Raw genomic sequence first — 27,755 nt, 5'->3', positions numbered from 1 at the left:
GATAAAATCTCATATTTCCCCGAAGGCCTTTAACAAGTGGCAATCAAGAATCTAACCTAACATCAAGTAGTTGACTGATGGTTATCAGGCACCAAGGTTTAATTGATCGTCTGTCTGACATCTGTGTATCAAATGCATTTATCATAAATATACCTGTACAAATAAAATTGCCTTGCTGTTTATATGTTCTAATGATTTACTTGTGAATTGGGGGCTTTGATGATAATGTTTAGCTGGTGGGCAGTGATGCATTAAAGTTAAGAATCACTGTTGTAGATCATAAAATTGACTTATTTATTTAAAACATTTATAAGCCTACCTTCCTCCCTGCTAATTGGGACCAAAGGCAGAGAACAACAATAAAAACAGTATAAACATAATTTTGAAAACAAAAAAAATTAAAACTTCTACCAGAAAAAAAACTTTAACATTCAAGGCACCCACAAATCAATCATCTCATTTATTTATTTAATATATTTTTATGACACCTCTTCAAAGTCCTGCTTGAGGTGGCTTACAATTGAAACTATGTCACAATATTAAAAACAATCCATTAAAAATAAGCCACTGGGAATAGGCAGTATAAAAACGATCCATAAAATAGAAGCAGGCTATTAAAAAGATAAGATTAAAACCATATAAAAAGCCTGGGTAAAAAGATGTGTTTAAGCCTGGTGCCGAAAATTAAGTAAAGTAAGAACCAGGCAAGCCTCAATTGGGGGGCGGGGGTGTTCCAAAGGTGAGATGCCACCACAGAAAATGCCCTGTCTCTGGTCGCCACCTACATTGTAGTTGCTTGTTTTAGAAGCCTTGTGAAACTGTCCTGTAAGTTGCGTTCCAGGAAACTCTGATCAAAATACTCACAAAAACCTCAGAGGTTTCCTAGGTGTTTCTTGAAAGCTCAGCAAATCCCAGCCACTGTGAACCAAGCTGTTAAATCTCAGGAGAAAGGTACTCACATTCCTTTCGGTTTTCCTGGTAGGGTTTCTCCTACTCTCAATTCCCTTGTGCTATCCTGACCCCTATTTCCCCCCCCCCCAACTATCATTCCAGCAACAATGGCTGGCAGCTTCCCTACGTGATATGCTTGTCTGGGGTATGTCTTTGTACTGGGTCAAGAGGCATAGTCTGAGAGTGTTTCCCAGGGGCTCTATTAGGACTGGGACCATGGCACACCAGAAGAAGAGTCTTAGCCTTCTTACTATGCCAGTTATGGACCCAGGAGCCAATATTTGGCCCACTGCAAAAACTTACATGTACTGCTAGACTACACATTACATTTCCCAGTGTGCCAACTAGTGGCTCCCAGGAGCCATTTCAGGTTGAGAAAATGCATGTGGGGGGAGGAAGCCCAAGCCCCCTCTTCCTATGCAACATGGCTCTCATTTGAATCAGGCCCCTGAGTATCTAGGGCAAATCGAAGAAAAGTTTATCGTATAGTGAGGCCTCTGTGGAGGGACGCAAAATTGAGAGTTACAGCTCAGGCCTTCATAAGGTCACAGTTTTTTCCACCAGAAAGCTTTTGGAGAATGCAATTTACCAAGGCAAACAAAGGAAGGCAAATTTGGGGAAAGGGGAAAAGGCGGGGGCAACTTGGATTAGCTGAATTTATAAATTCAAAGATAGTTTGATGTGGACTTTTAAAAGTTTTAATTGGGCATTGTGTGGGGTAGCTTCTTTTAAAAAGAAAATATCAAAATCTGGCCACATCGCTTAACATTTGCTGACTTATTCTAGTGGTTAAACATGAACCCTAGCATCTGGTCCTCTGAGGATCTGCACAGCCTACTCTGAAAATAAAACTGTAACAAGGGAATAACAGAGGAGAAGTATCAGATTCTTTCACTCACTGTAATGGCAGGTGCAGCAAAAGCCAAACTGAGCAACATCAAAAAAGGAACAGCCTCTTGCGAAGGTTCGATGTAGGGCATACTCAGGCTCCTGTCATAGCAGCTGAATCCAGAGTGAACGGGCTTGAAGACATCTGTAAGCTCAAGAAAATAGAGGCTAACAACAGAAGACGCCAGTATGGGCAACTGGGAAGAGAGAACATAGAGGAGTTGTTGAAGGCAATTCGTAAATCATGGGTCTAGTTTGCAATATAATTTAATACTGAAATCATAAGGGAGTCAACAATTGAAACACAATGAAATCCAACTGATGTAAATAAAGGAACAGTTAAGTATATTCCTGCCTTACAGTGAGTCAGATCTTGGATACATCTGACTCAGCATCTTCTACTCTGAGGGACAGCAGCTCTCCACCATCTCAAACGAAGAAAAGTTTTTGCCAATACCTGCTGCCTAAGAAGAAGAAGAGTTGGTTTTAATATGCCAACTTTCTCTACCACTTAAGAATCAAACTGGCTTACAATCACCTTCCCTTCCCCTCCCCACAACAGATGGCCTATGAGGTAGGTGAGGCTGAGAGAACTCTAAGAGAGCTGGGACTAACCCAAGGTAACCCAGTTGGCTTCATGTGTAGGAGTGGGGGAACCAACCCGGTTCACAAGATTAGAGTTCATCACTCCAAACCACTGCTCTTAATCACTACACTACACTGGCTCTCAGCTAAGGAACTTTAGCTGAAGAGGCCAGGGACCAAACCCAGGACTTTCTGCATGCAAAATATATTCTATTACTAAGCCATGGGCCCTTCACTTGCACACATTTCCTGTTGAAATCGCATGAATAAAAGAAGATGCTTTACACTACTGGTCAATCAAAGTCAATATTGTCTACTCTGACTGGCAGCAGCTCTCTAGGGTCTCAGGGTGAGGTATTTTACATCACCTGCGACCTGATTGGTATGATTAAAGTTACATTATACCCAGTGTGAAAATTAAAGTATTTATTCAGAAATTTTCCAAAGTGATTAAAGAATTAAACACACATTACTCATACAACACTTGTAATGCAGGCCAATATTATTATTCCCACATTAAGTGTTAAGAACATAAGAAAAGCCATGCTGGATCGGACCAAGGCCCATCAAGACTGTTCACACAGTAGCCAACCAGTTGTCTCTAGGAAGCCCACAAATAAGATGACTGCACCTAATAATATATGAGAAGACAAGAGTCACTGGAAAAGACAATCATGCTAGGAAAAGTTGAAGGCAGCAGGAAAAGAGGAAGACCCAACTAGAGATGGATTGACCCTATAAAGGAAGCCACACCCCTCAATTTGCAAGATCTGAGCAAGGCTGTTAACGATAGGACACTTTGGAGAACACTGATTCATAGGGTTGCCATGAGTCGCAAGCGACTTGATGGCACTTAACACACAGTATAATGGGCATGCTCCTCTGATACTGTAGAGAATAGGTATGCATCAGGACTAGTATTCATGTTATTTCCCTTTCACGCAGGAAAAATCAAGGCTGAGAAATACTTGTCTGCTTAAAACCACCTTGCAGTTTACAGCTGAAGAGAGACATGAACAAAGGTTCTTTTGGATCTTAGGTAAGGTGTGATGCTCACTTGAACACTTTATTTACTTTATGGTAGACCACTACCAAATGAGACATTCCAGAAACTCGTGGCTTTCTGGCATTACAAGCATTCTAAGCACCAAAAGGACAGCATGAGAATTTCAGAGAAATGCTCACAACTAAGGTGATAAAGGTTACAATTGAGGGTGGATGAATAAGATATGCTAGAGAAATTTCATGGTGTGTGTTAAGTGCCATCGTCACTTCTGTCTTTTTGTGACCCTATGAATTAATGTCCTCCAAAAACTGTCCTATTGTTAACAGCTTTGCTCAGGTCTTGCAAACTGGGGGCTATGGCTTCCTTGACTGAGTCAATCCTTCTCATGTTGGGTCTTGCCCTTTCCTGCCTTCAACTTTTCCTTATTGTCTTTTCCAGTGAATCCTGTCTTCTCATCATTTCACTAAGTTTGCTAAAATCCAGACCAAGCATTCCCTACTGATATTTCAGATGAGCTCCCAGTTGTCCTCCAAGCCCTCTTAGGCAAAATTCAGATGTCACATAAATCATTTCACTGTTCCAACCAGGCTGTGGTCTTCAATTTTTCCATACCTGGGAACTATCCCATATTGAACCCACTTACATGAAAGCACATGGTATGAAGCTATGTGACATTAGCCACATGACAGTAACGTGAGAAGGCAGAAGCATGACTTCATCAGTGTCAAGGCCAGCCCCATGGGCGAGAGACCAAGACAGCAATCTTAAGCAGAGTTCCACCCTTCCTAGTCCATTGAAGTTAGTGGGCTCATAAGTGTATAGCTCTGCTTAGGATGGCACTGCAAGAGAGTCAGGGACTGGAAGCACAAGCTGAACACCCCCAAAGTGTACCACAGTGAAGAACAAGTCAAAGGTCAAAGCCATGGAGGAACCCTCACTTTCACTAAATGACCCCAGGTGTGAAACATCCCACTCATGCAGAGTTCCAAACAGTGGCATCAGCAAGGTTGCATCTCTACCAATGCAACAGTCATGAGACAATTCCTATATCATCATTACAGCATGGTGAGATGGTCCCATGCTCCACTGGTAAACTGTGAAATGGAAGTATACTGTAGGGTTGGATGAATGTTAACAGGCCTGTAAAGTATCCAAAACTTATATTTTCAAATATGTTTGCATTAAAGTTATTTCATTTATTTTGTAATGTTAATACAATTTTATTTTGTATAGAACTGAAAAAAGTGTCAAGCTTCCAACTACATTGTCCCCACTGTTTCTGCACTTATTGCCAGTCTGCTAGAGCGGATCACCAGATACTGCCCAACTGGGAATAGTCTTCCCAGAAGAAGCCAGGCCTTGGCATATCTTCCTGTTTTTTATAGCCATGCTCAGCTTATAGGGTGACCTTCCACATTTAGTGTCATCAGCCTACTGAGAGATGCAACACTGGTATAGGGAATAACCACAGCATGTATTTATTTATTTATGCGTTTCTTTGCTGCTTTTTTGGTCCGCCGGGGACCTTCAGAATGGTTTACACTATAACATACTAGAATGCACTCACATTATACAATACATTACATTTGAGTTAAAACAATAACAAAATTAATCACAAGGGTAAAGTAATATTCATCCTTTCATCACTGTGGTGTTGATCTACCTGACACATACTACCGTATATACCCATGTATAAGCCGACCCGCGTATAAGCCGAGGTGCCTAATTTCTCCCCAAAAATGGGGAAAAATTAGGCACCCGCGTATAAGCCGAGGGTCGGCTTATAACCCCTCCCCCCCCCCCGCAGGCTTACCTGACAGGGCTCTCCAGTGGCGAGGGTCCGGCGGCGCCGCGGCCCGGGGGGGCCTGGGCAGCCTTCCTGCGGCTGCAGGAGTCTGCCCAGGCCGCTCCCGGCGGGAGGAAGCGGCGCCGAGGCCCAGGGGGACCCGGAGCAGCCTTCCTGCGGCTGCAGGAGGCTGCCCAAGGCCCCTCCCACCCGGGAAAAATGGCGGCGGGGAGCGGGGGGGGGCCTTGGGAAGCCTCCTGCAGCCGCAGGAGGGCTGCCCAAGGCCCCTCCCGCCCGAAAAAAATGGCGGCAGGGGTGGGGGGGCCTTGGGCAGCCATCCTGCGGCTGCAGGAGGCTGCCCAAGGCCCCTCCCGCCCGGGAAAAATGGCGGGGGGGGGGCGGGAAGGGCCGGGGCAGCCTTCCTGCAGCCGCAGGATGGCTGCCCATGGCCCCTCCCGCCCGGGAAAAATGGCGGAGGGGGCCGGGGCAGCCATCCTGCAGCAGCAGGAAGGCTGCCCCAGGCCGCACCCGGCAGCAAGAAGCGGCACGGGCCCGGCGGCGGCGGCGGTAAGTTTCCCCCCTCCCTCCTCCCTCCCTCCCCCGTATTGACCCGCGTATAAGCCGAGGCCGGCTTTTTCAGCCCATTTTTGGGGCTGAAAAACTCGGCTTATACGCGAGTATATAAGGTAATTCCAACCTCTCTCTTTAAAAAAAAACCTTCAAACCAATTTTAGACTGCAAGACTAATTTTAATTAAAACTCAAAGATATTCATTGACAGATTGAATCAAATGCTTTTCTAGGATTGTATCATAACACACAGCATTTCATGATCCATTCATATACTTAGAAAAGCAATTAACATTGCACAAAATTATTTTGAATACAGCTGTCTGGGAACATCTACCCAATACATGGGGAAAATACCCTTGCTAGACCTGGTGACACTCTCTTGAACCCCACAGAGATTCCCCTCTCCTTAGGGTTGCTGACTGCTAGGTGGTGGCTAGAGATCTCCTTGGGTTACAGCTGATCTCCAGGCGACAGAGATCAATTCACCTGGAGAAAATGGCCACTTTGGAAGGTGGACTTTGTGGAATTATACCCATTGAAGTCCCTCCCCTCCCCAAACCCTACCCTTCTAGGGCTCCACCCCCAAAATCGCCAGGTATTTCCCAATACAGAGCTGGCAACTAATTATACCCCATTGTAGTCTCTCCCCTCCCCAAACCATGCCCTCCTCGGGCTCCACCCCAAAATCTCCAGGTATTTCCCAACCCAAGCTGGCAACCCTAGTTCTCCTCCTGAATCCTCTGTACATTAAACAGCACAAAGCTGGATGAGAGGATTCCCACTCTATTCTAAATGGGTGTGAGAGACAAGTCTCTGTCCTTCAAAGAATTCATAGGAAATGCAGGGAATTCAGGGGAAGGTTTGGATCTCATAGCACTTTCTGGTGGGTTTTGAAGAGTGGTGAAGATAGGGTTTTCTATGTTCCCACTGGGAGTGGGAGACCTCCAGTCCCCCACAGGCCCTTCGCACCACTGTTTCCTGGGCAGCAGGAAAAAATGAGGGGGATGGGGGAAGCAACTGCCGGCATCCTGCCATGCTGATGTCACTTCCGGTGTAACCAAAAGTGACAACATCATGTTGTTGGCAACACTCTAGCATTCACCCAAAAGTCTATGGTGACATTATTATGTTGCCAGAAAGTGCCCCCCAATGGTGAGTCTCCCTCCAATTGCTGGCAAACCAAAGTGGAGAAAACTCTGAAGTGACAGACTGACCCATACTTTACTCTCCTCCAAGTTTTCTTCCAGTACCAGAAAACTGGGAGGGAGGAGAGGAGGAGTCAGTGGCAATCCCAAATAATGGCTAGCTACTGGGTGAAGCCAACAATTGTGTCATCTTATGCTTATGCCACTCTGAAGCTGAGAACTGTTCACAAGGGTGAGGGCTGAAATTTTCCAACTACTTTGTCCCTACACTATAGAATTTCTTCAAATTATGGTGTGTGTTTTTTTTAAATGAATCCCGGTTCTAATTTCTTAAAGCTAAAAATAAGAATAAAATAAAAAATAGAAAATCCAAACAATCAAAAATAGAAATTCCCCCACATCAAAATCTTCTCCCTTCCCAGTCTCCTGCAAGCTCTTAGGAGCTTAAGCAGGACAGTTTGCTCATCTCTTTCTGATTTTTACTTTGAGTCTCAGTTGCTCTCAACAATCCAGGCTTCCTGGGACATGCTCAGTCTTCGTCAGGTCATTTTTGGATGGTTTTTCCTTTGGCTACTTTAAACAACATCTTTGTCTGTATATTCAAGTATACAGAAACCCCTGTCTTGTCTGCTCTTGTGATTGTCTGCTTTTGTCTGTTTTTGTGACGTACCCAGAAACCCCTGTTTTGTGTGCTTTTGTGACTAGCACAAGCCAACTGCTTCATTGATATTAGAGGAAATGATTACATTGCAATTCTTCATGCAGGAAAAAAGCAAGTAAATGTTACCATTTGTCAAATTACAAGTCATAATTATGTGGAATTCTTTAACATACTATTTGTTTTAAAATACCCTGTCCAGGTATTGTTCCTGGTATAAAAAAATACATCTTAAAAAAAAAGGTGAGGAGAAACATATGGGTTGGTTATGAGGAGTCATTCCTGCCAAGTCTTCCTTCAAAGAAGAAAGACTTCCTCCAGTAAAGACTGACTTTTCTTGTTTCATGAAAAATGGAAACTATTTTATAAATACGTTGAGGTTTAATTTTAACAAAAAACAAAAATAAACTTTCAGTAGTGACGTCTAATCCTATTTTATATCTAGATAACCATGTTAATTGTAGAGATATTAAATACCCCTGATAGATAAGTTGGTGATAATTTTTTTATTATATTACATGATCAGCAATGTCTGAATATTTTTATATAATTTGGGTAACTATTTGATTATATGATTAGTAATGCTAGACTAATTTTCTTTTTCTTATTTTTTCTCATATTTGAGTAATTATTTGATTGTATAATGGCTCTGAAAAGCCATTATGGCAATGCAATCTGTTTGATATGTTTATTTTTATTTTCTCAATTACATTGTGGAAACCCTTACTCTTCCCCTTTTTTCTTTTTGTACCCTTTCTTTTATAAAAAAATTAAAAATGTAAAAAAAAGACTGACTTTTCTGACAGTGAAAGGCTTCCTCTGATGGAGAAAAGTCTTCCATTGTTGAAGAAAATCTTTCTTTGTTGTTGGAAGACTTGCAAGAATGCAGTCATAGGATCCAACTTAGTGGAAGGGAGTCAGAGAATTCAACGGATATATGGTCCACAACCCAAAAGCTACAAGTGGCTATTTGAGCTAATACATATTTATCAAGTGTGCTGCTTTGGAAAGCAGCAGCCTTGCAATTTTAGGCATTAACTTCAAACACCTTGAACATGTAAACATAATTAGCTGGCATAGTGTGCATTGGACTAATTTGCACAGCAGAAATTCCCTTTTTGGTTCCAAACTGGAATTAAAAACAAACAAACAACCATATAAATAAGTATATAAACCACAGAATGAATGGATTGTGTCCAACCTTTCTGCTTAGGCAGTTGGAGACCTTCCTCTATCACAAGAAGCCTTTTTCTGACAGAAGAGGTTCTTCTACACAAACATCAAAGGAAGGCTGTTTGGACCAATGAAAAGGGTGGGACCAATCACAAAACCACTGCAATGGAAATGGAACCCGTCACAAAACACTGAGGAGGGTCTGAAAAAATGTTAGAAGTCTTCACACCACATGTCAGTCTGTAGTGAATGTGTTTGTTTCCAACCAAGTGCTCCCTGAAAGCACAAAGATGATGCCTCTTCCAAAATACCTTCTACTCCAATGAAGTGGAGGAAAAACAGGATTGTTTTGAGGACAAAGCAATTGGGCGCTGGCTAACACTTCAGTGGGCACCAGATGAATAGTTCATCTGCAGGGTTTGTTACCAAAGGATAACAACTAGCATAACTGGCTTTTATTAAAAGCTTGAATAAATTCATACAGGATAAATAAATTAATGACTTTGAAACTAAGAGAGCTGTCTCCATATTGAAAAGCAACACAACAAGAGATGTCCACCCCCTCCTGTCCTCTTTGCTATTTTTAATCTATCTGGCCACTGTGGAGACAAGAGTGCTGGGCTATGGAGAATTTTGGTCTAAGCCAGCAAGGCAATTTATGTCCTTAAGTCAGAAGCTGAATGAGATCAAACAGCATGCACTCTCTCTCTCTCTTGAAGTCAAGGGCTGGGCAAGAGAGCACAGCTGGGCATTGCCCTGCATGTACCTTCTCTTCTGTCCTTGAAGAACAGAAGAGAGCACATGGATGTAGCAGCTGTTTTCCCTTCAGGAAAGAAGAGTTGGTTTTTATATGCCACTTTCTCAACCACTTAAGGAAGAATCAAACCGGCTTACAATCACCTTCTCTTCCCCTCCCCACAACAGACACTTTGGGAGGTAGGTAAGGCTGAGAGAGCTCTAAGAGAGCTGTGACTAGCCCAAGGTCACCCAGCTGGCTTCATGTGGAGGAGGGGGAAAACAATCCGGTTCACCTCATTAGAGTCCGCTACTCATGTGGAAGAGTGGGGAATCAAACCTAGTTCTCCAGTTTAGAGTGTCCCATTTCTCTCTAGGACTCAAACTTCCCTCAGTCCTCTATCTCACTTTTACCCCAGTCCTTCTCTAAGGAGTTCAGAGTGGTGCACAAGTGGTGCAGACCCTCCTCCCTTTTATCCATACTACAACTCTGCAAAGGTTGAGATAGCAGGACTGGCCTAAATCCTCTCAATGAGTTTCATCATTACTGAATGAGGATTGCAACTGGGTCTCCAGGTTTGTATTCCAGCATTCCAACAATTGTGCGTAGGAAAACAGAACAACTATGAAGAGCGTTAAACACCACACAGATGCATCCATATGAAAAGGCATATGAAAATTAATGCCTTGGTGGATGTTCCCTTGCTTCCAGCAGCAACACTCAACCCAGTCTCATAATCAGGTGTCCAAAGACCTGTTCAGTCACTTTTATTGCCCTTCATCTGCCACTTGTGGCACTATCTGGTACACTTTTCGAGGCTCTGTGAGCCTCAGACTCTATTTACTTCATTTCGACTGGGCATCCACATCCCAGGTTGCTTCCACACAATTCCCCATTCTGCTTTCATTGCCTCTGTGGATGCAGAGGCAGTCCTAACAGCAAAGGAGCTTCCACAGGAGGCTGTACCCCCTTGTGCCTGTTATCCCTGCTTTACTGCCAGATTATTTTTGCCCGCTTAAAAAAATCAGTGGTAACAGCTGTACGGCTATAGGGTACCAATGTTACAGCCATACATCTGCTACTGATTTAAAAGTTCACAGGCAGTGGGCAAAGGAAAAATTATGAGTGTGAAGGGAAATGGCACTGGATGTTGCTCAAGATGTAGGTGGAGAAGTGGAACAGTAGATTTGAGTCCAGTAGCACCTTAGAGACCAACAAGAGAGTCAGGGTATAAGCTTTGGGGAGTCAAAGCTCCCTTCGTCAGACACAGTAGAACAGAAGTGGAGATCTGAGTCCCTTTATCCTAGTCAGAAGTGGGAGGGGTATTGTCAAGACTGCTTGTAAAGGATGCAAACGTACAATATATATTGTAATCAGATTGATTAGAGCAGAGGGGAAATGCTTGGGGGCAGAAAATTATCATCTGTAGCGAGGTAAGAATCCTATGTCCCTATGCAGCCCTGGGGGTGGGGGGTGTCCATTGTTCTGAACCTGTGAATTAACTCAAGTTCAGCAATCTCATGCTGTAATTTCCCTTTGAAATTTTTTTGTTTGAGGACTGCCACTTTTAGGTCAGCAATGGAATGATCTAGAAGATTAAAATGTTCTCCCATGGTTTTTGAGTGTTGCGGTTTTTAATGTTGGATTTATGTCCATTTATTCTTTGCATAGGGACTGACTTGTTTGTCCATTGTAGACAATGGAAGGGTATTGCTGACATTTGATGGACTATATAACATTGGAAAATGAGCATGTGAATGAACCTGAGATGTTGTTAGGTCAAGTTATTGTGTTGTCAGAGTGGCTAGGGGGACAGAGCTGGCATCTTGGTTTGTTGAAGGCCCTGGTCCCAGAGTTCGTGTTCATGTTTGGAAGGGTATTGCTGTGGGTAAGAAGTTTAAGGTTAGGTAGCTGTCTGTGGGCAAGAAAAGGTTTGCCTCCCAATGCCTGTGAGAGAGGAGTATCATTGTCCAGCATAGGTTATTAATGATACACTGGACCAGTTTGAGCTGCGTGCTGTATGTGGTGTGCTGTTGTTGTTTTGCGTGGGCCTATCGTGTACCAGGTTATCCCTTGGTATCATTCTGGCTTTGTTGATCTGCTTCCTTATTACCTCCGGTGGGTATTGTAATTCCAAGAATGCCTGTCGTAGATCCTACAGGTGGGAATCTCTGTCTGAGGCATCTGAACAGAGGTGGCTGTAGTGCAGAGGTTGGCAGTAGACAATGGATCGTTTGTCGTGTTTAGGATGGTGACTGAAGCATGTAGATAAATTTGGTGATTAGGCTAGCCTGATCGCATCAGATCTCAGAAGTTAAGCATGGTCGGCCCTGGTTAGTATTTGGATGGGCAACCTGCAAGGAATACCAGGGTCATGACATGGTGGCAGGCAATGGCAAACCACCTCCGAACGTCTCTTGCCTTGAAAACCCTATGGGTTGCCATAAGTCAGCTGTGACTTGACAGCACACACGCACACACAGGTTTCTGGTATAGGGTGGTTTTTAGGCGTCCATTACATATTTGTACAGTGGTGTCTAGAAAGTGTACTTCTTGCATGGATTGGTTCATGGTCAGGTCAGTGGTGGGGTGAAAGTTGCTGAAGACCTGGTGAAATTTATCCAGTGCTTCTTTCCCATGTGTCAAAATGATGAAAGTATCGTCAATAAATCTCAGATACAAGAGGGGTTTTAACGGATGGAGAAGTGGAAAAATCCTCAGCTTCCCAACCAGACTTTTCTCAAATCTCCTTTAAGAAAAGATTGTACCACAGCAACTTTAGATAACTATGGAGCTGAGACAGGGAAAGCCTGGAAGGTGGATAATACAACAATACTGTGCAGACTCCCCCCCCCTCCATCCCTCCACCCAAATGCTATGAAGGGGGGAAGAGCTCTGCCTGGAAGCATTCCACTTGCTTTCTGGACAAGAAATAAATCCTTTCACTTTTTGCAGCCTCCAGCTCCTTGTATCTCCCAATTTACATCCACTCAGTAAATAGCCATCAGCATAATAGAAGAACAATCAGTCTGCAAAGGTGCAGGTTAGACAAAAGCTACTTAATAACAACAGCTATCAATATTGTTGTCTGTTTATTCTGGAGAAGTTAGTCATTCAGGTGAAAACGTTCAGCAGCTGCAAATTCATCCCTCCGCTTAAGAGGACCTACTTAAACAGCCAAAGTCCAAATTGAACCAGCGAACATGAGAAATTTTTTTACTTCCCTAATTAGATCAGCTGAGGCAGACCATACATACCTTTCACTCAACTGACATTTCTCTTTCTTTTGTCTTTCTCAATCTCCTGAACAGCAAACTGCTCTTTTCATGTACACATATCTACCCTCTCCCATCAGCAGGAAGAGTGCTATCTTCTCTAAAGTTTGATGAATGTGTTGTTCAACAGAGATGGACCATATTATCAGGAGACTAAATCCTAACTATTTGTTCCCATTGATGAAATACTGGTTGACCATCCTGGACTATTTACTAGTCATCTGCCTAAAAAGGGGGGTTAGCTAGTGGCTGTAACTGCATTTTATCAAGAAATAATAATAGGTAAACATTTTGTAGTAGGAATCTCAGTATTCAGATAAGAACAGATTATTATAACGTGGGACTATCAGTAAGAAATTTTAAATCATAAAAAGATGAGATAATTTCAATTTATAATGAAATTTCTCTATCCAATATATTTGGATGAATTTATTTCAGTTTATTTAGGGCTGTTGATTCGGGAAAAACCGAAGTGGAAAAATACCGAATAAATGCAAATTTGGCAAATTTCTGGTTCAGGTTTACCAAATCCACAAAATCTGGGAGGGTGGCAAAGCCAAATTTGCCATTCCCAAATATCCGGCTTTTTTAGCAACATCTTTCTGTGGCTTCTGCGGGGGCATTTGTGCAGGTAGAGGTCCCACGTTTTCAGGGTAGCTAGAAGGGACTCTCCTTGCAAGAACCACCAAATTTGGTAAAGATTGGATCAGGGGGTCCGGAGTTATGGGGTCTGGAAGGGGTCGCCCCCATCTTCCTCCGTTTAAAAGCACTGAGTGGCTGTAGGCAGATTCTTTAGAGCGATATTTGCTGTGCATCACAATGGAGCAGCTGGGCTTTAAACGGGAGGGGGGATTTGCTTGGCTCCTCCATAGAGATACAATGTATCTTTAATGGAGGAAGCTATTTCCTGTGTTTTTGCAAGGAGAAAGCTCTCCTTGGTGCAACCTACCTTGCCTGGACAGCTGAACAAGGGGGAGGGAAAGAGGAATTTAACTTCCAGATAGTGACTAGCCCTGAGAGAAGAGTATTCTTTGGCCAATCACAGAAGCTGGATTCTTTTCTGTGTTTTGGCCAAAGGCTATACTACCTAGTTTGGGTGTTGCTCACAGAGAGACAGAGTTTGTTCTGGTGCAAAAACCTTGGCTTTTGCTCCTGCTGCCTCATCCTGAGTGGACCTGGTGGATTACAGCTTGCTTCCATGGGATTATTTCCTGTCTGCTACCTGGAGGAGAAGAGAAGATATCTAGCAGTTTGAGACCCTATCATTTTATTTCATTTGGGGCTTTCCCCACCCCCCTACACTTGGCTGCATGCAAGCAAGGGGAGGCGTTTCTGGGACTGAATTCACATTGGTTTCAACACTTTGTAGTTGTTATAGCTCATAACTGCTTAAATTCCTGTTTAATTCTTTTTTGATTCCTCTTTAAAAGTGTTAAAGGTTGGTTTGGTTCCTGTTTAAGTGTTGCCTGTTTGGTTTCTTTGTGTGTGTGTGTGTGTGTGTGTGTGTGATCCATTTAACTTGGCTGCTGGTGGGTTTGTGTATCCTTATTGTGTGCTGGTTTGTTGTTGTTGGGCTTGGCACTGTGCATCAGATTGGCTTGGTTGGCACCACATCTGGGCTGGCAGCAGTGCCCCCAGACCTCCAGCTACCTGACATCATGTGGCTAGATGTGGGTTTTGTGGGAGTGTGCCGTCAGAGTGTGCCTGGGTGCTGTGTCTAGCCTCCACTCAGCACATAGTGTAGGTTAGGTAGGGGAGGGCAAAAGGGGCCCCACTTTTGATTTTGTTGTGGTGTGTTGTGTTTAGGGGTTTTTGTTAAGAGTCTCAGCTCCATAGTCCTCTTCATGTGGTTTGTTGTGCTGCTTCTAGATAGCTAGGTTGTGATGTTGTTGTCTGGTGGTTGTGTAGGGGTAGCATTAGTTGTTAGGGAAGAAGAAAACAGGCTGGGAAAATTTAAGGCCATGGGCTTTTTTGTTTGCAAAGCTCCTGGGGGGCATTTGTGTGGGTAGAGGTCCCAAACGTTCAGGGGAGCTTGAAAGGACTCCACTTGCAAGAACCCTCATGTTTGGTGAAGTTTGGGTGAGGGATGCCAAAGTTATGGGGTCTGGAAGGGGGTGACCCCTTTTCTCCATAGGAACGCATTAAAAACTGTTTGTATTGGTTTCAATGGAGAAAGGGGGGCGCCCCATTCCAGACCCCATAACTTCAGCATCCCTCACCCAATCTCCACCAAACTTGGGGGTTCTTGCAGGGAGAGACCCTTCAAGCTACTCTGAAAATGTGGGACCTTGACCTGCAAAAATGCCCCCCCCAGGAGCTGTGCAAAAAACCCCTCCCAATGCTTCTCAATGGTGGGGGAGGGAAGTAGCCATCTGAATTGCAGTGACCCAGATCACAGGGCTAGGTGTGAAGACAAAGAGGAAATGCTAAGGAACTCTTTCCCACCATTGAGAACCGGCTTCGACAGCTGCTCACGCCACCAGGCTTCCGAAGGAGACTTCCTCACCCACGCAGATGAGCAGTCTCCTTCAGAACAGGTTAATTTACACACACACACACACAATGTCAGTCAATAGTAGTGTTGGGAACAATAAATTGTGCTATAATATTTGCTATAATATTTGCCATTTTGTGTTTTCTAAATGTTGTAATAACAGTGCTAAACACTATAGAAAAGAAACCAGGAGTTTGTTTTAGAAGTCTTTTCTTTTTGAAGAATCAAATGAGGAAGTCCGACCAACTTATTATAGTGACCCACTTAAAAAACAAACCAATACTAAGGATAGTATAAATATATACACAAATCATAATTTGACAGGTAGTCACTTAGGTAGACTAATTTTCTTGACCTTACAGAATTGTCCTTGATTGGCGTCAGTAGAATATACGAGAAGTACATCAGTCATAGGCCATTAACGCATGGCCATAATCGAATGTGTTTGTCCCTGGCCTATCTCACGTTTTATGTCCCCGCGTTAAAAAAAATTGAACGCATGGGGACATATTCCAGGGGCAAACAAATTCGGCTGCTTTCCCCGCTGAGTAGAAAGCACTGCCTGCCCTGGCCAGGAAAGCAGCAGCGGCACCAGGTCCGCGCACTTCCAGCCGCCACAAACCTCCACCCGGCAACCTTTTGCTGGGTAGAGGCTGGGTGGCTGGAAGCACACAGCCTTGGCGCCGGAATGGGCCACTGAAGCCACTTCCCTTCTGACGGCAGGGACCCAGGCAGCAGGCTGCTCGGAGGTGAGCTTCAAACACCGGCTCGGGGGGGGGGGGAGAAGGTGCTGCTGCCACCACTGCTGCTCTCCCCGCAGGGGAGTGCCTTCTTCCCGGCAGGGAAAGGAGCTGCTGCCACTGCTGCTGGGGCCTGGAAGTCTCCCAGTGGGGAGTCGATCCGGGCGCCCAGCACGCATGGGCGAGCTCCTTCCTCTGTTGCACAAATTTCCTATTTAAGTCGCAATAACAGAGGAATTAGTTCTCCCGGGAATGTAGCGAAAGAGGTCAACACGAGCTTGTGCAAAGCACATGCGTGGGGACATTGCCAATTCGCTGCATTCCTGGGAGAAAAGAGGGAGAAAGCGGCCATGTGTTAATGGCCACTGATTCATCACTAGGCAACCCACACTAAGAATGTTTTAAATACCCTCTCTCCTCCCACTGTTTGTTCAATGTGGTGATTATAAATCTCAGTGCACTTAAATTGAAGATGATGGCCTGTATCCTACCACTCTGCTCAGCAACATTAGAAGGCTTTCTCCAGCCTAAGGAGCCTGCCTCTAATGCATTTCAAGATGTCAAACGCTGTTGAATGAAGTGGTATGATACAAGCTGATATTTTAGTCAAACAAGCACTGGATATATGGTCTAGAAAATGACCCAAGCAAAATGGAAGGAAAATGGGCTGGAAAACTAGACATCACTCCTATTAAAACAGATTCCTCCTTGTAGAGTGCAGAACTAAAAGCCAAACTAGATGTTATAAAGGGGCAATGAGGATTCCAATTCTAATTTTTCCTCAGAGAACTACTAATATGAGGATTCAGAAGGCATCTGCAGTGAAGAAAGTGTGGGTGGTTTTAACTGTTCCTCCTACCAATTGCTTAGGGTTGCCAGCTCTGGGCTAGAAAATTCCTGAAGATTTGGGGAATGGAGTCTGGAGATGGAAGGTACCTCAGCAGAACATAATACTATAGCCTCCAAAGCAGCCATTTACTCTAGGGCACTGGTTCCTAACCAGGGGTCCGTGGACCCCCAGGGGTCTGCGAGAACTAAATTAAGGTCCGCGAAACAAAGTTATAAACCCATAATAAATTAATATTTTCAATTAAAAGTTCTCTATTATAATATATATATATTCAAATATTATTCTAAGTTTAATGTTTAACTAACAGTTATGATTAAAGTTTATTTTCAAATTCTCCGAATTTTTATTTTGAACCTTGGGGTCCCTGCACCGAACCAAAAAGTCCTAGTGGTCCCTGGGCAAAAAAAGGTTGGGAACCACTGCTCTAGGGGAACGAGGGAACTGGTAGAAGGGTTGTGGGCAGGGACATGGGGGCCCCATGATGCTGGCTGCAGCGCTATATCACTTCTGACAGTTGGTTCTGGGACAGGGGATGTCCTGCCCACACTGGGGGCTTGGCAGCCCTAAGGGGAACTGATCTCTGTAATTTGAAGATCAGTTGTAATTCTGGGATACTTCTAGGCCCCACCTGGAGCTTGGCAATGCTACCACTGCTTCTCCTCAGCAAATTCCACTCCCCCAAAACCTGAAAGGAGCTCAGCTGGGGTGTTATGATATCCGAATAGGCCCAAAGTTACCCTGGGACACCCCGCAAGGTGTTCAGGACTGAAGCTAGTGTGCAAAGGATGGAACAGTGCTGTGCAGCCAGAGACAAAAAGGGGTCTCCTGGCATCCATCTTGTTTGTGCCGTGCTGCAGACAGCTGACTGGGCTGAATCCAGGAATGATTTTTGAAATCAGGTTTTTGAAATCAGGAAATGAGGGTGAGGGGTAAGGATACTTACTCAAGAGTAAGGAGTAGGTGCTTGGATCTCCATAGACTTCCCTCCCTACCTATAACATCCCACCAGCAGGATGCATTTATTGTGATGTCTGAAAGCAGTCAAGAATCGATCAGAGATTGGGAAGGGGGTACAATTTCTCTCCAGAAAGGTATGAACGGCTGTTCTTGAATCTAACCCTTGTGAATCTGCACAAAAACTGATTGTTTTAAAAGTACTGGTTGTGAATCCTTTTTCGGAGGGAGGGGGAACCTCCCACTAACCACAGCACATATATTAGTGACATGTTAGTGACACATATCAACCGGCTCCTTTTTAATGCAGATCTGACACACAGGTCCCTTTAATGGTTTCAGTAGTTATTCTATGTATAGAATGAGTGTGAGTCAGAATTACAAGTATTCTTAATCATATGTAGTCTAAATTAAGGGGAAGGACAATGCTCCTTCCTAAACATCATCTCTGAACCTGGATAGTCTCTATGTATGTCAGGTAACAGTAAATAAAATTCTACAGAAAGTTTCTGGAAAATCCAGGTAGGATCCAGCCAAACTACGTCCAGAGGACATTTTCATGCTAGATAATCAGCTAGGGATAGGGTACAGCTATTCTTGGGAATGAGGATCTCTGTGCATGTTCAGAGGAACTCTAGCAGAACTATAATGCATTACACATTTCAGGTACTGTTTTGGAACTGAAACCTGTATCTACTCAAATACTGACATAGTGATGGATTTCAAGATGTCTACTGCTGAAAAAAGCCCTGGAAAAATGCAAGCAGAAGGTTCCAACAAAAATACGAAGGGTTGTCACACATGCTGAAGAGCTACCACATTCAAATTTGGTTCTGAAATTCCTCCGTACCCCATGCTAAGCATGGTAGAATAAATGGAACATTACCTCAAGCTGATTCTGGGAGCATAAGGATTACACACATAATTTCCCCCTCAGCCTGTATCTCAAAAAACGAAATAAATAATATTAATAATCTGTGTCCTTGCAACACATGAGGGCTAAATCCCAGTCCATCTGGAGCAGACGTCTGCATAATTCAGACCCTCCCCCCACATTCTAACATGACATGAAGCAGTAAGAACAAAGGATGCCTTTCTTTTTCTCATGATAATGTATAATCAAAACAGTGCATGCTTCCTTAATGCTCTATGGTTAGGACAACCTTTAATAAAAAGCAATTACCTTTCTTCATTCGATACACGTATGCATATCAAAACACAGCCAACATACTTTACTCTGCCTACAGATATGTAACCTGCACCTGACATTAATAGGATGAACCGATATCAATGTATTTTATCTCCCTATCTCTTCAGTCTATATGCAGAACAAATAATTAGGAAAGCTGGATTAGATTTAGATGAAGGTGGAGCGAAAATTGGAGGGAGGAACATTAATAATTTGAGATATGCCAATGACACTATATAATTGGCAGAAAATAGTGAAGATCTGAAACGACTACTGCTGAAAGTTAAAACAGAAAGTGCCAAAGCAGGACTACAGCTGAACTTGAAGAAAACAAAAGTAATGACCACAGGAGAATTACACAACTTTAAGGTTGACAATGAGGAAATTGAAATTGTTCAAGACTTTCTATTCCTTGGCTCCACCATCAACCAAAAGGGGGACTGCAGCCAAGAAATCAGAAGGAGATTGAGACTGGGAAGGGCAGCCATGAAGGAGCTAGAAAAGATTTTGAAGTGTAAGGATGTGTCACTGGCCACCAAGATTAAGTTAATTCATGCCATCGTATTTCCTATTACTATGTATGGGTGTGAAAGCTGGACAGTGAAGAAATGTGGTGTTGGAGGAGTTACAGATACCGTGGACTGCCGAAAAAACAAATCAGTGGGTTATAGATTAAATCAAGCCTGAACTGACCCTAGAAGCTAAAATGACTAAACTGAGGCTATCGTATTTTGGTCACGTCATGAGACGACAAGAGTCACCGGAAAAGACAGTCATGATAGGAAAGGTTGAGGGCAGCAGGAAAAGAGGAAGACCCAGTAAGAGATGGATTGACTCAATAAAGGAAGCCACAGCCCTCAATTTGCAAGATCTGAGCAAGGCTGTCAAAGATAGGCCATTTTGGAGGACTTTCATTCATAGGGTCACCAAGAGTCGGAAGCGACTTGACGGCACTTAACACACACACATATCAATGAGACATACTTCCAGTGGTAAACTATAGAGTACAGGTACAGTGCTGCATAAAGAGGATAGTTTTTTTTCTTTAAAAGTAGCAAAGGGGTAAAAGGGGGCAAAAAGCTAATAATTCACATAAAATGAACTGCACAAACCGTGGCATTTCTCTTGGCAGTATGAATTATATGTTTTCACTACTTGCAATATTTCTCTACATCTGTAAATATATTTATGGCACTTAAGTGCTGCTCAGAGTGTATATCACAGACTTAAAATCTGTTTAACAGCTATTTTTTCCCCTTTTAATTACAGTTCTAGGAGCTGGAGGCTTCTATAGAATTCTCAACATCCTTACCAAATTACAGTTCCCAGAATCACTTTGAGGGAAATATAAACTAATATTTAAGTGTAGATGTGGCTTAAGATGCTACCAGATCTGCTATATACACAGTAAGAGAGAGAGATGTCCTGACCCAAATATAAAGTTCATGGTCAATCTCCACTCAAAGACTAGCTTAGATGCACTTTAGTCTCACTGATTTAAGTGCAAACCTCCAACAAATGTTAACGATGCTCAACTGGATCCTAAATGCTCAAAACAGATCAGTGGTGGCAGCAGGTCTTCAGCTGAATTGATTTTTCAAGAAACCTGTATACCAGTTCTGATTTCACCCAGTTAACCCTTAGAAGATTTTAGCAGGGATCCACGGATGGTGGCTTGGCATAGCAGCCAAGCCATTATTTGTGGTTCCCAGTGAGTCTCCCCCTCATGAATTTTCCCAGGCACATGGAAAGGACAGGTGGTGGAGGTCCTTTGGACACTGAAGCAGGCATAAGCAAAAGCAAGGGGCACATACTGTTCTGTTCTGGAATTGCCTGCTCAAATGTCCAACTTCTGCTTTCATGTGGCTATCAAAGGATTGAGATATGGTGCACCATACTGGGCTTGTAGAAGATCTGGCTAGCTTGCATGTCCATTCCACATGGCATCTACCAAAATACAATCATTAGGAGTCATTCCAGGGGGCTTGTGGTTCCAGCATTGACTGACTCTAGAAAGGAGTGGGGTTCTCCACAAGACCAAACCAGAATCAAGGCCATAGCACAGGCCTTGAGGCATTACAGGGGAGATGGGCTACGCTGGAGGGAAGAAGTAGATGGATGTTGACTTTAAAAGGGCCAGGTAGGAGTATAGTTCATTGGGCTACCAGTGAGCTTTGGGAATACTGAAGCAATTGAAGGTGGTTGCAGATATCCAGACAGCAGGTAATTCTACATGTAACTAGTTCTGGAACAATCACATTTTCAGCTGGTCAGGTTCCTAAAATGGGTCAGAGTCTGGGTTGGATACACTTTAGTCTTCTTGAAACCTCTGCTTCATGAATATACAGCAGCTGCAGAATACCCTCTCCTGAGAGAAAGTTAGTGGTCTGAATGCATCCACAATTATATCCTTGTAATGAATATGCTTCCTTTGTATAGTAATCCTGTAATCATTTTAGCTTGTAAAAGCTGCATAGTGTCAAAGGGGTTTTGTGTTCCTGGCTGTCAGTGCTCTTTGTTCATGAACATGCATCGAACAATTCTTTCATCTGTTCCGTGCCTTCCCTTTGAATTCACTCTGAGCCTTCTTGACAAACCCATGTGGGTGGTGACACTGTATAATTATGCTACCGAGTCCCCTAACATGTAATATCCTGGGACAACCCCAGTGCTAAAGCCTCAAGTGAAACCAGGACTAGGGTTGTGCATATCGATAAACCCAAACAGATGATCTGGCTAGGACACTGAAACTTTCATGACATGAACCCAAATTCCTTGATTACTTAGGTCAGGTTCTCACTGTGCTGGCAAACGTGTCATGATGGTTCTCCTTCAGACTGCAGGTGGGGGCTCCCATGACTGAATGGTTCTCCCTGTATACAGAAAACTAGCATTTCATGAAGTAGACTAGGCTAGATTCCTTCTCCAACATCTAGTCATGGAGGAAATATTTTGTACAGAGGAGTATTTAATAATGCAAATCCCTCACCTGCCATCAGAAATGGCATATTGCAGATATCAATTTACCACCTCAATGAGACTATATACTTTACAAATGTACTTTATATGCTTGAAATATAGTTCTATTTTTCTAAACAAATTTAACTTCTAACATCCATGACAGTATAAAGCTCTGGCAAATCCACAAAACCGCAAATGATGATTTAATATTTAGTTAGGAATTTGGTAAACCATCAAATTTTAATAAGAAAGGGCTTAGACAACCTTTATTCGGTATATACCGGTAACCAGCAAAGTTACAAAAAGTCCCTAATCCTAATAGAAGGGGCTTCATACTCAGGAGTGCTGTCTGTGTGTACCCTGGAACCCCCATCTTCCCAAATGTAAAGAAGCAGGTACTTTTGATATGTGTGAGTATATGTGTGTGAAAGAAATTAGGCCCCAGAGTAAAATTTGATTGACCTAGTTTGACTCAGGAATGCCGTTAAAATGATCCCAGAGCAATTCTGAGAGGAACAAGTATCTGCAAAATCCAAAAAGGAGAATTCTTACTGAGACAGTGTCCAGAATAATTCAAGACTATTCTGCTCCTGAAATACCCAATTTAAAAGAACACTTTCTTTGCACCAAAACAGCACTGGTTTGACTTTTTGTGTTTTCAAGAGCCAGCATGATATAATAGTTATGGTATCTGATCATGACCAGAATTCAATTCTCCATGAAGCTCACTAGATGAACTCCAGTCACCTTTTCTCAGCCTAATATATCTCTTGGGAATGTTGTGAGGGTGAAATTAGGAGATGCTACCCTGAGCTCCTTGTAGGAATAAAGGGGCCTGGCAAAAATCAACTAAATAAACTTTCTTTCACTGGCTCAAGGTAGTCTATATGGCTCTCCATTCCTCATTTTATTCTCACAACAACTTTTCCAGGTAGGTTAGTCTGAGAGAGAATGACAGGCCCAAGATCAACCAACCAGTTTCACTGAATGGCCAGATTTGAATCCAGATACCTTAACTCCTAGTCCAACACTCTAACTCAATGATCTCCAGCATGGCGACCATGGACACAGTGGTCACACCGATGTATTTCCTAGCACCCACTTGCTTCTTCCCCAAAAACAAACAGTTAATTCTGTCTTTTCTCTAACTAATTGGAACAGGAGGTACCTGAGAAGATCATATTTGGATTTGCAGAGAGTATCATTTTTTATTATAGCTATCCCCATCATCAAAAAAGAACACTTAGTCTGAAACCTCCCAACATTTTGTAATCCCCCCTCACAGCGCAGCCATTTTGTGATTCATCACAACTCCCATGGCAACTCCCACTACACTTTCCCAAAAGTTCAAAAGTACCCACAGACTCAAAATATTGAAGGACCCACTGCTCTAACTACCACACTGGTTTCCTTCTCTTGCTCTCTTTCATTACATAGCAGTCAGCAGTGTTATAATTATTTTCATTGTTCAATGCAAGTTATACAATTGTATACAATCTTGCAAGCTACAGACGGCTTCTCGGAAGCTGTATTAGAATGATTCTGTGGGGTTCTGTCAGAGTGATAGTGAGTTCCAGGTATGCTCTGGTAAAACTGTATTGTATCTCAAAATAATCTGCACAGGTTACCTTTCTTGAGACTGTACCTCTCCAGACTGTGGACCTCTTTCAATACTACCTCCCATATGTAACTCCCCCTCCTTACCCATGGAAAAGGGCCATGTAAGGAAGAACATTCAGCTACTAGACTTTCTTTTGACATGCCAGTTTTCTAGATCTAATGGGTTTCAATACTACCTCCCATATGTAACTCCCCCTCCTTACCCATGTAAATGGGCCATGTAAGGAAGAACATTCAGCTACTAGACTTTCTTTTGACATGCTAGTTTTCTAGATCTAATGGGTTTAAGTTACAGGAAGGTAAATTCTGGCTGAACATTAGGAGAAACTGTCTAATGGTAAGAACGACTTTACCACAGAACAAATTACTGAGGAGAGTGGGAAACTCTTTTCAAGCAGAGGCTGGACAGCAGTCCATCAGGGATGCTGTCACTTTTGATTTCCTGGATTGAGGAGGGGGTTGGGCAAGATGGCCTGCAACCCCTTCTCACTCTAGAACTGTATGACTATGTACAGGACATTCTTTATAGAGACCACTGAAAAATGCAATCTTACAACCGGAGGGGGTGGGAACTAGACAATGGTAAGGATGCACCACTGCCGCTGAAAGTCAACATTCTATGTCTATTGTTTATTTTTCCTAAATCATATATGTATGGAAAGGAAATGCACGATATACGACATCATTGTGTTCTGAGTTTCCTCTGTCCATTTGACTGGCTGCCAGTTAAGGGGGTGGGAAACATGAAGCAAGGCAACATAATGTCCCTTAGATTTGAGTCGAGTAGCACTTTATCTGTCATGTCCCCCATATCGTCCAGTTATACTTTCAAACGATACTGTTTAGAAAGAGTTGCACTCCATGATTCTGTTCATCGCATAACTTCACCATATTCTACTGGATATTTTGAAATCAGCGAACAACTTCAAGACTAATATAAAATATTATCATGCTTAATTTTGGCAAAGCTGTTCGGGTCCTGGACCGCTTCCACATGGGGGTGCAAAATGGCACTTCCACAAGGAAGCACAAGTGAGTGGGGTGAAAGCAGGCAGGGACAGTGTCCATATCCTCCATTGCCACTTCCTGCTGACTCCATCCCCACCCCCTTTGTCACATCAGCAGAGAAGTGCCCATTTGACAAGAATCCTTCTGGGGGGCCCACAGCCCTGAACAGCCCCAAACAACCCCTCTCCCCTTCTTTTCTCCTTCACAGCTGACACAAGGTGAAACTCTACATAGTGACTCAGCTATGAAATTTAAAAAAAAATAACGGGCTAAAGGGGAGAGCGAGATAGGAAAGGAGAGCTTAGCTCCATTATTTTGAAGGCAAACTCTAGCTCCATCCCATCCACCCACAGCCACCCTGCAGCTTCCCAATTGAAGCTGGGTAACCAAGGTTGGGTTGGATAAATGAAATATAAAAATAATGAAAATATAATTTATTTGGAGCGCTATGTCTAGATAAAAATTATTTAAAAACATTAAAACAGCACAATGGCATTCCTCAAGGTTGATATCTATAACCACCTGCCAGATGCGTTTCGGCCTATAGTGGTCAATTGAAACCCATGTCAAACATACACACATTTACAGATATATATATATATATATATATATATATATATATATATATATATATATATATATATATATATGTGTGTGTGTGTGTGTGTGTGTGTGTATATATATGTATATATATATATGTATACACACACACACACACACACACATATACATATATATACACATATACAGTTTAATATATTACCAATTACACAAACATCCTGGTTTATTTATGCCTCCCATATAAGATGTGTGCAGTTATCAACCTAGTAAAACAATTAAATATGTAGTCCACTTGCCAATTGAACCAGAGCAAAGCTTTGGGGGTATGGTTGGGTTTTTTTTGGGGGGGGGGTTTGCTTCATCCTAAAAGGAAAAGCCCCAGGAGTCATTCTCTGAACAAAGATGATGCTGTGTGGAAGCTCCTAACCAAAACATCATCCCTGTGTGGAAGTAGCCCTTGAATTAATTTTGCATTAATCCATGAGACTGCAACGGCCTCCAATTTCTCTTTAACGGCTCCTCCACCTGGTTGAGTGAAAGCAGCACTGGAAGCAATGGATCTGATGATTCACAAATCAAGCACCCCTTACTGTGATGTTCCTTGAAAGCACCTCAGGGCCCACTGCCTCAGCGTTGGAAGCGTATGGAGACATCGTGTGGGTAGTTGCGATTCCCATCACATAAGACTGGTAGGAAAGGACCATGAGTGGGCCTACTTAGAACGTTCTATCGCCATTTTACCACACAAGCCACGTTCAGTAACAAACTGCCCTTCTGTCTTCTTTGAGTTAATGTTCTGTATATACTCCAAGGACAGTTTTCAAATGTCTAGTTTATGAAATAAAAAAGACTAAAATAGAAGCTTTAGGGGGAATAATTCATTAAAGTGATTCTGAAATGGGATGATTCTCACACACCCCTTTGGTCATCTTTTTTCAGCTAAGTATTTTTGCTTTGACAGGTAGCTATGACAATCTTGTGTTACTTGAATAATAATGAGAATGACTGTACTTATTCAGGGCCAAGTTTTAAAGAATCAGTGGTTAGCACCTTAAATCTTGTTCCTCTAATACCACCCTTTACTTGCAGATGCTGGGATCCAGCTGCCAATTCAAACGGCTTTAAACGCCACGTGATCATTGCAACTAACCTGTGACACTCAGGTTCTGGAAATGGCTATTTGCTATTATGGACAGAGCTATCCTGACAGGTCAACATGGTTGCTATTGAAGGGAGGCAGGATATGACCTGAGGTGTTGACTTGTCTGCTGTTGATTTGCCTCTAAAGCAAAATAGATTGAATCACTCACACATACATACTTCTTCTCTCATGATCCCTGTCCTCACAAGGATGCTCCACTTGCTTACTGAGCTGTCAACAAATCTGAGAGCCTTTTTATGGCCTCTTGGTTGTAAAAAAAAAAACACACACATTGCAGCAAGTGCTTCAACCTACTGTGCCGTCAGAAGCAGCCAAAGTGAAGGCATGGAGTTGCTTGTGTCATCATAACAAACAGCAGCTACAACGGATCTTTAGCCTTCAGCAGCCATAACAGATCTGATACATACACACACAATACCTTTTATGCAGTGCAGCTGCGACTACCCAGGTACCCGGCCATGTTCCCATTTTCGGTACAGGTACGCCTATACCCCCATGCCCTCCTAGCGGGATGATCCTGCGCACGTGACGTGATCCCACCAACCCGCCCCCTCCATTTGCAAAATTCCCGTCAGTTTTTAGGAACTGCATTCTCCCAAGGGAAAATGACACGCATCAAGGCTGGTTTTGGATGGCCTTGGCTGAAGCATCTCTCCTGGTATTTTTTTTGTTTTTTTAACAGAAGACTCCCACCTCCCAGCCAACTAAAGATGAGATCAGGAGACACCATTTGTTTTCAGGCATGAATGCCAGACATCACAGCCAATTATCTCCCCCCCCCCAATTGAAATCCTAGTAGTAAAACACTGACACCGACATGTCAGTTCTCTCTCTCTCACACCCACACCAGCATACAAGTGATCTTTGCGCTTTAGAGCTGTCCAGCAAGGAGATGGCAAGGGAAACGAACGGGGGTCTCCCTACAAGGCAGAAACCGATTTTCCAACCACCACCGCCACGGGTTCCGGGCTGGACTCACCTCCACAAAGTAAAAGCAAGGCAACAGGGTGACGCTCTCCTTGGTCACTTTGCTCTTCTGCCTCTCCTTCGCAGCCATGCCGGCTGGCAGGAGGGGGGCGGCGGGCGGCGGCGGCGGCGGCGGCTGCAGCGCGTTGGCGGCGGCGGCGGCGGCGGCGGCGCAGGAGTTCCCCGGCAGCCTCCCGCGGCTCCTGCCCCAGTGCCGCCCGCCGAGCTCACCTTCCGCGGGGGGCCCCTGGCGGTGGGGCAGGAAAGCGCAGCCGAGGACGCCCTCCTCGCCCTGCAGCGCCGAGCCCGGCCGCGCGCCAGGCCGGCCTCCCGCCGCCCGCTCGCCCTGGGCCAGGAAGCGCCGGATCTCCTCGTGCTCCAAAGCGGCGGCGATGAGCGCCTCCTGCCCGGCGCCGGGCTCCCCCGCGGGGAACAGCCCTGGCCTACACCGAGCCGCCGCCGCCGCGCTCGCGAG

The 27,755-nt window shown here is 43.7% G+C and overlaps 1 protein-coding gene across 1 annotated transcript in view; it reads right to left on the bottom strand.

Moving 5' to 3' along the window:
* Positions 1–27,401, bottom strand: part of PLPPR4 (phospholipid phosphatase related 4) — a 43,807-nt gene extending 16,406 nt beyond the window's left edge. Inside the window, exons 1-2 of the mRNA XM_056844222.1 lie at positions 27,294–27,401; positions 1,851–2,036 (exon numbers count right to left, since the gene is read on the bottom strand). Coding sequence (XP_056700200.1) covers positions 1,851–2,036; positions 27,294–27,371 — 264 coding nt within the window. The 5' untranslated portion in view covers positions 27,372–27,401. The remainder of the gene's footprint in view (positions 1–1,850; positions 2,037–27,293) is intronic.
* Between the last annotated feature and the right edge of the window lie 354 nt (positions 27,402–27,755).

This window comes from Euleptes europaea, chromosome 2 (assembly GCF_029931775.1).
Source record: "Euleptes europaea isolate rEulEur1 chromosome 2, rEulEur1.hap1, whole genome shotgun sequence".
NCBI classification, from domain to species: Eukaryota; Metazoa; Chordata; class Lepidosauria; order Squamata; family Sphaerodactylidae; genus Euleptes; species Euleptes europaea.
The sequence above is the reverse complement of the archived record's forward strand: the minus strand, read 5'-3'. Positions and strand labels throughout refer to the sequence as shown.